At 35.7% G+C, this 16,109-nt stretch overlaps 2 protein-coding genes across 4 annotated transcripts; one reads left to right on the top strand and one right to left on the bottom strand.

Moving 5' to 3' along the window:
• Nucleotides 1–1,577: 1,577 nt before the first annotated feature.
• Nucleotides 1,578–6,141, top strand: LOC142984332 (zinc finger protein 532-like). 3 transcript variants are annotated; one of them, XM_076131864.1, is made up of 3 exons: nt 1,578–1,885; nt 2,538–2,756; nt 3,021–6,141. In XM_076131864.1, the coding sequence occupies exons 2-3, from the start codon at nt 2,547–2,549 to the stop codon at nt 5,391–5,393; spliced, it is 2,583 nt and encodes an 860-aa protein (XP_075987979.1). In that variant the 5' UTR covers nt 1,578–1,885; nt 2,538–2,546; the 3' UTR covers nt 5,394–6,141. The 3 variants fall into 3 exon arrangements, with proteins under 3 accessions (XP_075987979.1, XP_075987980.1, XP_075987978.1); XM_076131865.1 differs by lacking the exon at nt 1,578–1,885 and adding an exon at nt 1,894–2,021; XM_076131863.1 differs by lacking the exon at nt 1,578–1,885 and adding an exon at nt 2,056–2,278.
• Nucleotides 6,142–7,634: 1,493 nt separating this feature from the next.
• Nucleotides 7,635–12,414, bottom strand: LOC142984059 (uncharacterized). The gene is made up of 5 exons (XM_076131370.1): nt 10,686–12,414; nt 10,361–10,456; nt 9,519–9,650; nt 8,278–8,458; nt 7,635–7,650 (listed from the first exon to the last, which is right to left on the bottom strand). Exons 1-5 carry the CDS (start codon nt 12,412–12,414, stop codon nt 7,635–7,637), a joined length of 2,154 nt encoding a protein of 717 aa, XP_075987485.1.
• Nucleotides 12,415–16,109: the final 3,695 nt, after the last annotated feature.

Raw genomic sequence — 16,109 nt, 5'->3', positions numbered from 1 at the left:
TTTTTTAAACTGAACTTTTTGCCACAGATAACACAGGATTCATCCTTTTCCATATGTTTTCTTTTCATATGCTCATGTCTCCGACCAGAAGTAATGAATCCTATATTACAAATCTCACATTTAAATGGTTTATGACCAGAATGAAGTCTTAAATGTTCTTGAAGAGTTCTTTCTATAACAAATGTCTCGCCACAAATATCACAAGTGTTTTGCTTAACTTTATTATGAGTTACTAAATGCTGTGTCAAATTATCTTTTTTATAAAAGCATTTCTGACATATTTCACACATATAAGGCTTTATATATAAGTGTATTTTGTTTATATGGGCTTCCAAAGTACTTTTATTCATACTTTTGTAACTGCAGTCGTTGCATTTATAATATTTTGCTTTCCTTTTCACTTTGACTGGAGTTTTGTGGTTTTTTACATGTAGGTTAAAATGGGAGTGTGATTTTAAGTACTTAAGGCAGTACGGACATTGTTTCTCTTTATGGCTTCCAAGATGAGCTTTTAATTTGTAATTTTTGCTAAATATTTTACCACATATATCACAAATGATTGCGTTATTAGTATCTTTATGTGTCAACAGACTATGTTTCTTTAGTAATGATTCTGATTTGAATTTCATCGGACATTTTTCACATTGAACATTAAAATTACTTTTTTTATAATTCATTATAGTGCTGTTTATAGGTTTGTTAATTTTTAGGCTACATTTCTTTGGTTTGTTTCCTGAAATTAAATTATAATCCACTTTGTCCATTTCTTCATCTAAATTATCTATTAAGTAGTTTAATACTTCTTGCTTCATATAATTCGTTTGGAGTAAGTTAAATGTTTTTAATAGTAAGTTTGAGCAGTCTTCACAGGCTTGAGGTAGCAAGGGGTCCTGAAAAAATACAAAATTAGAATTAAGTTTGAACTAAACTCCAATCTGTATGAATATGAGACAGCTTGAGTTTTATGTCAGCCTGTTTTTTTTTTATTGTAAGTTGTTGATAATGTTAGTGTACAGTAGCGTTTACACTAAAGACGAATGGTATTAAATTCATAATCGATTTTACTTAGTTGAAATAAATTGATTTATGATCAATAACTTAAGTAAATTGATTAAATGGACATTGAATTATTTTTAAGGTGCTTAATATCGATAAAGTGAAAGGAGCATATACTTACAAGTGCAGGAAACAAGCTTTTCATAATATTTTCAATTGTTACATTCAAATTATTAAATTCGTCGTGAATTTCAAAACATTCGTGTACACTATAAGTTTTGACACTCTTTTTAAAACACAGGCAACAAATATCTTTCGTTTCATTTGGGTTTAAAATAATATTTACAAAATCCATCGTTATCAATAATTATTTAAATTATACTATAAAAAGTTGTCGGTCCCGTGATATGAAAACAAATAAACAAAAAGTACCTATATGACATTTTTGTTTTTTAATTTGAAGGGAACCATACTATTATACTAATCACTGCATTAAATTGACTTTTAGTCGATTATTTAGGTACGTACAGTTGGTAGCGTTTCAATCTATCTGACAAGCATTTGACATGTCGAGATTTTAAGCAGAATAGCGCGGAGCGGCCCCGTTGTTCCATGTCTAGCGTTCCATGTCATTTTATTTTTTGAAAACTATTAAATTATTTTCTTCTTATAAAAATTCTATCAAGTAACAAATTTCACCCATAAATCAATTTCCATGACGACAATTAAAGTATTTTCTTCGGAATCCCAAAAATGCTTCACCAGTTTCATATTCTAAAAATGTACACGTAACGCGATCGTCATTGGAGGCGACATTTTGATAATCCTCAAGCTAATTTTATCAATCGAACAACAAGGAATCTGGAACGTTTAATGGTGAAAACATAATGTAAGTCAAAATAATTATTTAATAAGAATAACAAAGCTGTAATAGATTTCAAATGTATGTGTAAAGTGATTAAGTGATACCTATTTAACGAAACGAATGAAAGGATATGTAGATAGATCGCCATTTTGTATAAAATGTACGTAACATAACCTATGAGAATTTGCTTGTGAATTTTATGAAATCAAAACAGTGCAGTCCAGATTTCTTTGCGGAAATGTTAACATTTTAAGCAACATATTTTGTTGTTAGATTGTTTTGGTTGTTTGCTAGAAATAAAAATAATATTTCCGGTGTCAGAACGAATGTCACACTTTGTGTAGTACAATCGAAAATTAAAAATACTTCACTGCATTTCTGAGATGATTAAAAATAATGAATGCTTTTTTGAGTTTTGTATGATTATTTAGCTTTATTTATACTTACTATTACAGTAATGCGGCTTTTAAAGATTCCTCTAATTCGAAAAGAATGGGACCACAAAATTGGCGTTCATAGCTATAAAAATAGGCGACTAGGCACTATTGCTGTTTTTTTTTTATAATAGAGCAGAACTAGTTTAAGGCCAAGGAAAACGCAATACAGGCTAATATTAATATAATTAATATAGGTACTTACCACATCTAACTACTTAAAATAATTCATCTGATTCTAGAACAACAAAATGTACGAGGAATCAGTGGCAGAGGGTGATCCAAGGAACTTGGACTGGTTGAAGAAGAAACTGAAGGCAATATGGACTTCGCCCAAGTTCTGCGGTCTTTGCCTGGAGACTAGTGGAAACTTCTGCTCGGTTAAGATGGAGATGCTGATCAATAACCAGAACTTTTCCACATGCTTGCAAGATATTATTAATTATGTTTTTAATGATGATGTAAGTATGACTTTCTGTTGAAATATATAATTTAACTTTATTATAGATTCTTTTTAAGTTACAATAGTTTGTCATATTCTTCTGTGCTTCATTAATCTGTTGCATCTTTGTTTTCATATAAACCTTTAAAATTTCTCAATTCATTCTTTGTTCCACTCTATACATTTTTATAAGTCAAAATTAATGCAGACTTCCTAGGTCCATATTTAAAACAGAATAGTACCTATTATTATAAGTTCTTAACTTGTGAATATTTTTTTACAGATGGAAAATCTGATGTCAAGCAAGTACCTATGTGACACATGTGCAGAAAAGACTATACAGTCATACATCTTCATACACAATACTAAACAGCTTTCAAGAATCATGAACAACTGTGTTAATGACTTAAACTCCAAAGTGATAGACATCAGTGACCAGGTCCAAGGTTCAAACGAGTATGCAAATTCAAACGTCATGATAGTTTTAGAAAGTGAGATGGATCTTTGGAAAAGCGTAATGGATTCTAAAAAAACAGAAGTCTTTACAACAGCTACTCCAATAGCTATGAAAAGGGACAAAATTCAAGCACCTAACCTTAAATTAGAATGTCAACTTCCAAAAGAAATTTTGAATCCAGAAGCTGAAGAAAAACTGGTTCAGGCTGAGTCTAATCCCAACATTACGTTGAAGAAAGGTCATATTGTGATCAAACCACTGAGCTCAGCTAGGAATTTTACTCCAAGATATAACACTTATGTATGCGCCAGTTGCCCCGACATATTTACTACATACCGCTCCTTGAAAGAACATGAGAAAGCCAAGCATAAGACATCTGTATTCCATTGCAACTTGTGTGACAAGTCATACAACACTCGGCAGTATTTAAATATTCACTACAAGACTCATGCTAAAGCAAAATGCAAGTTCTGTCAACTAATTTTACCTGAAGACGAATTAATGGAGCATTTGAGAAAAAATCACTCTTTCTTAGTTTTTCCATGCGGTTACTGTGACCTGGTGTACTATTCACACGATTCTTTAGTAACTCATTTCAATTCCAGTCATTTAATGAACAATACTAAAGCACAATTTCAATGCATCATGTGTTTGAGGAGTTTCAAAGAATCTGAAATGAAGAAGCATAAATGTAAATTTTCTTGTTCTGAGTGTTTCGTGATGCCATGCATACATTATCGGTATCTGAGGGCTTACAGGGAGCAGGTATTGAACCATACTAATAAGTTAGCATGTATAGATTGTGATTACGTCACTCGCAGAAAGGAACATTTGATTGGGCATGTGAATCGAGAGCACTTGGACCATCACCCGTTCACATGTGACAATTGCAGTCAACAGTTCTATACTAAACTGAGTTTGAAAACTCACATAGTACAGTTCCATCAAGATTTAAATTGTGAGTACTGCGATTTCTCATTCAAAGATAACAATACTTTGGAGAATCACAGAAAGGTTTGCAAGTTAGTGCTAAGACCATTTGGATGCAATCGTTGTACAGCATCCTTTGATTTAGAGGAAGAGTTGACTGCTCACGAGAATTTGAGACACAGTGAGAGTGTATACCCTTGTAATCTGTGCAAGGGCAAGTTTTTGACAAATTTAGCATTAGAGGAACATCGTGCAAGAGCCCATGGAGGCATTCAATGTAAGAAGCGAAGAAGGCATATAGAATGTTCTCTTTGCGATATTATGTTTAAGAATACTAAAGAATTACTTGAACACGAAAAGCTCCACGATGCCGATGATGCGTATCCATGTAAAATGTGCCCAAAAGAGTTTAAGAGCTTAATGAAATTGTACGTACATAATCATAGGCATTACACTAACAGAATAAAATGTCCTAGGTGTAATAAGAACGTGGCTGAGTCCTTTTACAAACAACATTCAGTCAGGTGTCCTTACAGAAAAGATGTGGCATTAGGCCACGTTTGCGAAGTGTGTGGCAAGTCTTTCCACTTAGAATCGTTGCTGAGATTCCATCAGAGAGTCCATATGGCCCGAGAACCCTGTCCTAAATGTGACAAAGTCATCAAACCGAGCAGTTTGAAGAGACACATGGAACAAATTCATGGGGAAGTGAGTGACAAAACGAAGAAAAAGCCGGTTTCGAAGCAGCCGTCGATTGAGTGTGAGATGTGTGGTCACACTGTGAGGAAAAGACATGATTTAGAAGCTCATATGAATAGATATCACTTGAAAATTAAGCCTTACGTCTGTCATATTTGTAGTAAAGATTTCTGCGGTAAAATTCGTTTGAAGGAACACTTGGCTACTCATACAACAACCAATAGTATCCTTTGCTCCGTTTGTCATAAGAAGTTTGCTAACCGCGTGTGTTTGAAGATGCACTTTAGAATGCATACAGGCGAGTTGCCTTATGCCTGTGATATTTGCGAACAGAGATTCAGGTCTTCAAGCATGATGAAGACACATCGGTTGAAAAAGCATTTGGATAAGACCGTTGGATGTCCGTTATGTGATAGTATGTTCTACATGGCGAGAGATATGCGACACCACTTTAAAAAGGTGCATTGGAAGTTCAAGGACAAGCCTTTTAATGTCCGGGAGGTGGAAGAATTGTCTCCAGAGTTTTATAGTTTGTTTGAAGATGGGAGACTGCCCAAGTTGGATACCTGACAGGAAGATGAATTCAGTGCAGTTGAAATTGTTGTTAACACGGAAAATGATTAGACTGCATTGAATCGTTATGTTAAGGGCTAGTTTCAGATTACTTAATTGTCAGATAACTTATTTGTTGAATAAACCAAGTTACAATTACATCTGATAAAGCTGTCTGCTAGATATTTAGAAGTGATGAAAATGGGCTTTAGTTTGTAAAATAATTAGGTAATAGGCGCTCATAGCCACTTGCGCTCACCGGTTGGTAAACGATCTGGGGGTTAAGCAAACCTTGGCGCGGTCATTCCATTGATGGGTGACCGCATAGTGGTATTTGAACTGGGCGTTTCCATGTTTCGGAGGATTAAAAAGTCTGTATCCGTTGTTGTCGAATAAGATAACAGTCGTTCAGCCACGTCAAAGGCCTTCGGGCGGCTTGAACAACTTCGACACTAGGTTGACCACTAGCCATACGTTATGAAGTAGGTAATTTAATATTTGTTAAGAAAGGTAGACCTTTCTACTGAATGCTTGTTAGTTATTAGTTAGAATAAATATTATTATGTTATTTTTATGATATTACATGTTGCTATTATCGGTGAAGTTTTAACTAATAAATAGCGCCAGCCGCGAGAGTAATAATTAAATAAACAGATATTTTAACAAGCTTTAAAGAAACTATGTATATTTATACTGCCACAGTTACGTTAGTTGGTAATGCTAATTATGTTATGTAGCTTTTTCATATTATATTATTATAAATGAGTGCTGTTGTTTTATTTTTATGACCTTACACGATTTCAGTCTCCACTCGATATCGGTAGTACATACTCATTTAGTTTAGTACACGGGGACCTATCTCACTGTCATGACAAAATGAGGATTATTTATTTATTTATTTAAGTATGGAACTCCAACAAAGAATACACATTACATGCTACAGACCCACTTATATAACAGATTGAGACCTTGTGTTTCTTCAATTAAAGGAGAACACATCATGCTACAAAAACAAACAGTATATATTTATAAACATAAAAAAGATAACACGCTTCAACACAAGATAACAGCTATGTAGCATCGAGATTTATTTACTGAATAACCGACCGGCGCCTCTAGTTTATTTGGAACTTAATTTTAAATGATTTCATACGTCAAACTCGCTGTTTGATAGTAAATAGTATTAGAATTAAACCACTCCCGATTACCATACGCGGGTCATTACAAACGTGCGAACTACGTCATCATTAAGTCACATACATTTACTATGACGTAGTTCGCACGTTTGTAAAGACCCGAATGTAGGCTAACCACCAGACAGACGGAATTCAATCCAAAAATAACATGTTACATGACAGGGTTCACAGAAATGCATAAATAAAATATTTTTTATGTTATTTAATTAATCATCATTAACCAAATGTTTTACATTCACATGAACGATCATCGCCTCCTTACTTCTACAAACATAGTCACAGTCCAAGCACTTAGCTCTGAGCATCTTATTCATTATCTGTTCTCGATAATACATTAAATACTCATAATGAATACAATATTCTTCGGCGCATTCGCTACATTTATACTTGCATCTCGTACTATGCAACTGTAGTTCATTTTCACTTCTAACACTCTTAAAACAAGTGTGACAGAAACTTTGACTTCTGAAATGCCATTCATTAAAATGCTTAACTAAATTTTGAACGGTATAAAATATTACATTGCACATATAACACATATGAATCATTTCTTTGTGATAAACTTTCAAATGCTGCAAAAGTCCGCCATGTTGGATTCTTCGCGGGCAAATTTTACAAGTAATTTTCGAGTGCCTAACATAGTGTATTTTATAATATTTTCTAGTTTTGAAACTTTTTAAACAGATTCTGCATTTGTATTTCTGATTGTGTGTATTTATTTCATGTAGTTTCCATAATTCGTATGACGGTAGAATGATATTACAAGAATCGCATTTTAATTTTTTGCGCTGTTTTTTCATTTTTTCAATTTTTTTCTTTTGAATGATGTTGATTATTTGGCGCATGTTTTTCTTTTGCGTTGTTCCTTTACGGTAGTCTAATTGGCTTGTATCTTGGCTTTTAACTGTAGGACTATGTGGTGGTTTACTTCGAATGTAACAGGTCTTTTTGTATATGACGTTCAGGTAGTGATTGATGATCGTCGATGCTTCTCTTGTAGTTTGTATGAATGCGTATGATTCCACCAGTTTTTTGGCACATTCTTTACATATTAGATCATTTGCTAGGAGGTCTTCGTTCTGTAAATAACAAAAAAGTTAGTTGGATAAAGGCTTAAAGTTGGGGGCTCGATAATCTGTATTACAGTCAAACAATTGCCAATTTAACGTTTCTGAAATCAGTTTCAACGGATTCGGGACTGAACTAGAAAATAATACATTTACATAATAAGGAACGATCATCTTAGCTATTTCTTAAACTGTACAGCGCCCCTAGCGGGTTTCTTAGGAACTAATGGGAAGCTACTACACTCCTTGTATAGTTTTTTGTCTATTTTTATTCAGACATAATAATAATATGTTAAATGGCGCTATAATTATTTAGTTTGGTTAATTCGAGTTTGACATACATAATGTCACACATGTTATAACTTATACCCGAATAGAGTTGTACGAAATACACCCACGTTTCGTCGTTAACAATTTTAGTAGGGTCTATTGCCATAACCAATTGTACATTATCAATCTCCAGGCTACTGTTGAAAAAGGTTTCATTTAATTAAAAAATACTAATAATACTTTTCCTAACGCGGGAATCGAACCCGAAACCTCATCATCAGCAGTTGGGTTACACAACCACGGTGCAATTAAACCACACAATATTAATTAGTCTTGCTAATTAATATACTTACATAATTAAACACATACTCCATCATATATTGTATCGTCTTGTACTGCGGCTTCTCTCCATTGTTCACGGGTACTTGATCAGTCAGAAAGTACATGGTGCCTTCAAAGTTAAGACATAGGCCACAAAACTTAGTCGTGTTGATAACGTTTGTTAACTTATCGCGCCAGTACTCTGCTTTTATGGGGATATCTGGTGGAGCTGAAAATATAAATATACATACATTCATAATAATATCACGACAGTTATACCCGAAACCCGTAATGTCTACATCGTTTGGACAACCGTCTACCTAACACTTTGTATATTGGGCATATTAACAACCTACTATTGATATGTAAATAACAATTTTTTTTTTTTATAAATTTTGAAATTTAAGAAACCCCCGATTTAGTACAATTTCTTTTTTTTCATACTTTTTATAGATTGGCTAGTTAGGTTAAGCCGTTCTAATATTTCCACCACCAACTTTCTCATCATACGAAGGCATTTGAGAACCATTCGAGTAAATTTTCTCTCCTCCCATCACTTTCACCCCTTACAACTTTTTAACGGCTCACCGATTTTCATCAGACATGTCTAAAGAACACTCGCACAACCTTTAATTTATAAAAAACTAAATTATTGGACAACTCACACACGATTATTTGATTCCACACAAAGCAGAGCTTGTCCTATGGTAATCAATAACTGGTAAACATACTTATACATACTTATAAAGATAAATTGACAACCCGGCTCAGAACAAATACTTGTGCTCATCACACAGAGATTTGTCCCAGATGGGATTCGAACCTCCCACACGCTGCGCTACGGTAATTGCGGCGAGGTGACCACTGTAACCACTGCGCCAAACGCACCAGTGTAGGTAAGTATTCCAAAAACGTATTCAAAAGATATAATTAAATAATTGAAAACTTACGAGGAGAATCTACTTGTAATATGTCATCTTCAATACTTTGGTTATCTTCAAACAATTTTGTTTTTGCACTCACTTCATGTTTAGTTAGCTTTTTGACCCGTTTTAGCTGATCTTCAATTACTGCATCAAACAATTGCGGATCTGTAAAATAAGGATGCCTTTTATGATGTGGGCACCTAAGAAAGGATTGATTAATAATCCACCCCTAAGGGGGTAAATCAGGAGATAAATGTTTGTCATTTTCGGAATATTATCCTATAGCAGGTTAAAATAGGTTTGAAAGAGGTAGCCGGCGTTGCTGTTCTATCATAAAACTATAAATATGAATATAATAATTACCTAGCCTCACAGTATAATGCGTGCCCGGTAATAATGCCTTCGGGACTTTAAAACTTGATGTATTGAGTGTGGAGACGTTTGGTTTTGCATTACCCACCGTATTCTGGTCTTCTTCGACATGTTGTTTAGCGTCTGAGTCAAAAATAAATTCGATCACGTTTAACAGAGAATTACTTTAAGGCCCGGCGCCCATTATCGGCATCGGCAAGGAAAAGGATCCTTCGGCATTCTACATGCAAGCGCACACTATCGGCAATTATACTTTGGCATGCTGCAGCGTTCTTAGGGATGACGAGGCGTCCTTAAGGAACTATAACTAAACTATCCCCCGAGTGTTGCCTCGGCGCCGGCGGCGTACCGAAGGTTGCCGAAGGATGCCGAAGCATCCCGAAGCATTCACAAGGCTGCCGATACACCAGCCTCAAGCATACCGAAGCGGTATTTTTGTTATTACGACCGCATATCACGGAAATTTCTACTTTATTGCCATTATGTTATAGTATATTGCTATTTGCCACCTAAAATCCTTAGTCGTACCGATGCCGTTAATGGGCGCCGGGCCTAAGTCTATGGTCTATGGTCCTACGGTATATGGTCCTGCTGGGCAAGGATCTTTTTCCGTAATGAGGGAGGGGTTAGGCCTTGAGTCCACCACGCTGGTCAATAGCAGGTTGAGGACTTTGCATACCTTCAAGAACTGTTCTATAGAAATATTAGGTGTGCAAGTTAGCATCACGACGTTTTCACCGTTAGAACAAGTTGGTTTTAACACTCGACCGATAAAAATGATGACATAATAGAACTGGATATTAACATACAAAAAAAAACTTATTTAAACTTACGACTAGGAAAATTTGTATCTTCATCCGTATGGTCTGTAGTTAACATTTTAACCTGGTTTTCCTCATCTTCAGCTACTGCCTCAAACAAATCAGAATCTGTAAAAAAATCATTATAAGAAAGGTTTTGTCAAGAGATTTGGAATGCATGTTAATAGTATACCTGGGATATAAGTGGGGCGGGACCGTGAGACAGAGCAGCTGTGGCTAAGGCTGTAGTGGCTTGGAAAGATCGGGATCGTATGCACGAATGTCTATATTTTACGATCGGACAGATCCATAGATAGAGACATCTCTAACCAAAGAAAAGTAATGATATAATATTTACCTAGCGTCACAGTGTAGTAGGTAACTGGTGATGATGTTCTCGAAGTATCGTCTTGCGCTGGATTGAGTTTTGACACACTTGGGTCTGCAAGAGTCACTGTACTCGGTTCTGTCACATTATGAATAGTTGCTTTTTGTTCTTTAGCAAAGGTATGGTAGATGAACGATGTTGATGTGCCCGGAACATGATAATTTGATGGATTGAGTGTTGACAAATTTGATTGTGCAAGGCTCACTGTACTCGGTTCTGTCACATTGTGATTAGTGGCTACGTGTTCTTCGGTAGAAGTACGGTAAATGAAAGATGATGAGGTGCCCGGTACATTATAATTTGATAGATTTAGTGTTGACAAATTTGGTTGTGTAAGACTCACTGTGCTCTGCTCTATCACATTGTGGTTAATTCCTTCTTGTTCTTTAGTAAAAGAATACATAATAGATGATGATGATGATGATGTGCCCGGACCATAATAATTTGATGGAACGACTGTTGACACGCTTGGATGTGCAACATTCACTGTACTCGATTCTGTCACATTGTGATTAGTGGTTGCGTGTTCTTCGGTAGAGGAACTGTAGATGAAAGATGATGAGGTGCCCGGTACATTATAATTTGATAGTTTGAGTGTTGACAAACGTGGTTGTTCCACACTCACTGCGCTCGGTTCTGGGACATCATGATTAGTTCCTTCTTGTTCTTTAGTAAAAGAGTACATGATAGATGATGACAATGTGCCCGGTACATCATAGCTTGGTTTATCGAGTGTAGAGACTCGGTTACTCGATTGTGTCACATCGTCATAAGTTCCTTCTTGTTCTTCAGCAGGGGTATGATACATGAAAGATGATGATGAAGTGCCCGGAACATTATAATTTGATGGATCGAGTGTTAACACACATGGTTGTTCCACACTAAATGTAATAGATTGTGTCACTTCTGTCACATTGTGATAAGTTCCCTCTCGTTCTCCAGTAGGGTCATAGTACATTAACGCTGACGATAATGTGCCCGGAACATTATAATTTGACGCAGCGAGTGTGGAGACTCGATTACTCGATTGTGCCACATCGTAATTAGTTCCTTCTTGTTCTTCAGCAGGGGCATAATGCGTGAAAGCCGATGATCTGCCCGGTACATCATAACTTGGTGTATCGAGTGTGGAGACACTTGGTTGTTTAACACTTAAAACTGTACTCCGTTCAGTCACATCATTGATAGTTGCTTCTTGTTCTCCAGTAGGGTCATAGTACATGAAAGATGTGCCCGGTAAATCATAATTGGATGGATCGAGTGTTGACAAATTCGCTTGAGCAAGACCTGTACTTGATTCTGTCACGTTGTGGGTAGATTCTTCTTCCTCTTCTTCTTCTTCAGAAAGGGCGCAGTACATAAAAGTAGATGCCAATGTGCCTGGATCATCATAATTTGTCTCATCGAGTGGTGACATAATTGGTTGTGTAAAACACACTGAACTCAATTTAGTCATATCGTAGGTTCCTTCTTGTTCTTTAGAAGGGTCGTAGTATGTAAAAGACGATGTCCCTGGAGCATCATAATTTGAAGAATCGAGAAGCGACATGCTTGGTTGAGCAAGACTCACTTTACTGAGTTTTGTCATATCATGATAAGGTTCTTGTTCTTCCGTAGGGTCATAATACATGGAAGATGTGCTTGGAACATTATAATCTGACGTATCGAGTGCCGATAAACTTAGTTGATCAATTCTCATAATTGATCTCGATTCTTTCATATTGTGGGTAGTTGGTTTTGGTTTTTTATTAAGAGCTTCGCACAATAAAGGTGATGTTATGCTCGGAACATTACAATTTGATGACTTGAGCGAGATTTTTGGTTTTACATCGCTCACTACTGGTATCGATTTGGTTGTATTGTTAGTTGTTACTGCTTGTTTTTCAGTATCAACTTTAGGAGGACCTAAAAATAAAGAGCTAGTTGTAACATTCTATTCTTTTTCTGAATAATTTCAGTATTATATTAGAAGTGAATTAAAATATAAAGCTAGTACGAATGTCTACTTCTATCGAGCCAGCATGCAGCATTGAAGAATATAATAACTGTCTATTTTAACAGTGCCCCAAGCGAATAAAGGAAATAATTTTGACAAGAATTTATCAATATCAAATACGTAAGCGATAAAATCGAATAAAATTATCATTACAAGTCTGTAACTTACATAGTCGAGCTCACATTTTTTTACAAGGCTTCCTTAACGTTTCTCGTTACTGTAAAGTGTGTAAACTAAAGCTTCACATCGTTTGGAAACACAGATGGCGCTAGGGTGTCGATGCATGTGACTTCCACACCAAAGACCTACCCACCTTTCGTAACTCCGCCGGTATGTTGTTCAGCCTCCCATCGTCGCACGCCAGCCCATTGGATTTTAAAAGGGCTTGCACCCCAAACGACAAGTAAGTATATAAATGTAAGTGTAAAGATACAAAATAACGACTTTATTGCACACAAAAGGCAATCTCTTACAGCCAACTACATACTGAAAACATGAAAAATATTATAGAAAATAAGTAAGCAAAAAATAAACAACAGTTTAATATAAAACACATGCACTTCTTATACATATAAAGCTTCTCCTGACTAATGTCGTCAGAGGTGGGCATTACACTCGTTCAAAATTGACTACTTAGACCTTGCCTAGAAGAGAATTCACCGCGATTCTTTCATGCGTATTTTTTTGGCATGCTTTTTTTAGACAATTCCCGCACTAAGAATTCTTCTTGTGTCGCGGGGACTTTTACAAACATACAAACAACGGACACAAAGTACAAACAGACCCGAAACAATTATTTGTGGGCCGCACAAATGATCGAATCGAAACCGCGACCTCCCGACGCAATGGTAGTGGCGTGGTGATTTTAAACACTGCGCCACGGAGGCAGTCAACCTGGACGCGATGTATAAGCGCCTAGTATCTTGGTAACACGTGAATCGATTCGCGGCGAATCCGCCCCTTTTAGACAAGGTTTATAAGTACCTGTTGATAGAAAAAGCGTTGGAACAGCCACTGAAGTAATTCTCTTCGATATGACATAACACTTTGGTTCAAAATGTTTCGTACATATTCTCATGTTTTTAAAAACGCTTTCTGGCTCTAAGGTTGCCACTTCGCCACCAATGTTTGTTATCCATTCTTTGAAACGTGCCTTGTTCGTCCTAGGGTTGGGAAACCGATGTAAGGTTGCACCTAAAAAAAATTATTCAGTGAATAGTACTAAGATATTACTTTACAAATAAATTTTGGATAGCAGCCTTCAGAAAACCATATCATCGCTTTTCTTCCTGCTATGTTGCAGTCAGCTTCCAGTCTCACCTGATACAGCTCTTACATATAGCGACTATCTATCGGATCTCCACAACCCAGTTACCTGGATTATAACACGATACCCCTTTGAAAATGATAGCCGGGACTCACAATTTAACGTGCTTTCTAAAACACTGACTAAATCGATAGGTATAATATGACCCATCCACTGACCAACCTCGACAAGCGTAGCTTAACCTGGAAGATCAATCCGCGCGGTTGTTGTTACTAACCCACGAGCTGCTTCAAAAATCCATACAAATACAGATAAACTTCTGACATCTAGCAGATAAGGTCTTTAGGTCCTTTCAAAATCATCACTCATGATTCCAATAGAAAAAGACAATCTCAGCTAACTTTCACTGGCAAGCCAGAAGCATTTCTTAACACTAACCCACAAGCATTGACAAATATTCACCACTCCACTATAGCCCGACAACCTAGTAACGGGATTGCATTTAGCGCACATACAAATAGGCAACTGTCCGCTGTATAAGTCTATGTCCAAATAACATTCAAAATGTTCTATGCCTCCATCAGACAAACCTTTTGTATACCAGGCTCTATACTAAGTGATCAGACTATAACATATGTACCTTTTTTGTAAAAATATCTTTAAGTTATAGTGTATGTGAAACACTTGCTAAATACATGACAATATTATGTACAGAAAATAGTATGAATTAACTACTTACTACTTACCGTTATATATTTTGGCCAAGCAGGTGGTAACACAGCATGTTGAAAGATTATACTGTGTTTTATTACTGGCCGGCAAATTCACTGTCTCACCCATTTCTTGAAAGTTAGCATGTAAGGAAGCAAATACTTACGATAATACTTCTATAATAGTGATTTTGTCAAAATTTTTTTAATATACATACATAAAAATAGCAGTTTTTTTTCCATGGGGATAGGCAAAGAGCAAAGAACCAGTGTTCCAAGTTTGAAATGTAAAATCAGATCTATATTAGCTTCAGTAAATAGTTATGTAGCAAAGTTAGTTTATGAAGCAAATAGTTGTAAATAAATATATTTCACTTAATAAATGTATTTTCAGTATTAAAGGTAATTTTATGTGAGAAAAACATACCTATACCAAAATGGTGGAGATTTGTTTCAGTGCACCAATCTCACTCAGATGCAACTGGTCAATTCTGAAAATGTATATCACTTGTTTCAAGTTTTATATTAATCCAAAGTACTACCCGCTATTTAACCACTTAAAATTACCAATTTGCACTCAATAGTCACTTAAAATCATTGAGAAATATGTAATATGTACGTGTACCTACCGATTGAGTTAAAAACCTGAAGCGGGAATTTCAAATAGGCACTAGATGGAGCCACTTACTTGTAAAAAGTAATAATTCCTATTTCTACACGATTTAGCAATACAAATAAGGGATTACGCTAATAATAACAGAATAACACATCACTGTCTCATAATCAATCATCGGTCTTGTAGATTTCCAAGTACTAACTTGTACAATTACAATTTACAACTGCACGATTTTCAAATCTCAAAGTGAATAAAACTTTTCTTTATGAACTGCAATGACGCAAATAATGCAAGCGACGACCTCATACACACTTCAAATAAGTTCTAACTCAATCACCTAATCAAAACTTTTACAGTATATTTCATTCACAAGTCAAAACAACATACGATCGAGAATTCAGATCCATTATTTGTTTGGGAAATAACCCGGCTGACTGACAGATGACAATCTTTGCGCGCGCCATTCATCAATCAATAAATAATAATGTTACCAGTATATGATGTTTTAATTACTTTCCAATAAGAATATTTCTACAACGCACATCGAATGGAAAATTGGTACAAGAGGACATGGAATAATTTGAAAATAAATTACTGTTATGTATGTAATAATTTTGTCGTAAAACGTACTTAACTCTTTAATGTATTTCGATATCCAAGAACTTTTGATACTTATTGGTATTTATGTCAAAATATGTATCTTTCAGCGTATTCCGTGCATTTGATTGCCTTTTAGCTTAAAAGACTACAGAAGCGGAACGGACTGAATTTGTCTGACCTACGCGGCTCCGCTCGCAGGCAAATT

Source organism: Anticarsia gemmatalis, chromosome 26 (assembly GCF_050436995.1).
Source record: "Anticarsia gemmatalis isolate Benzon Research Colony breed Stoneville strain chromosome 26, ilAntGemm2 primary, whole genome shotgun sequence".
Lineage (NCBI taxonomy): Eukaryota > Metazoa > Arthropoda > Insecta > Lepidoptera > Erebidae > Anticarsia > Anticarsia gemmatalis.
This window is presented reverse-complemented; position numbering and strand designations above follow the sequence as displayed.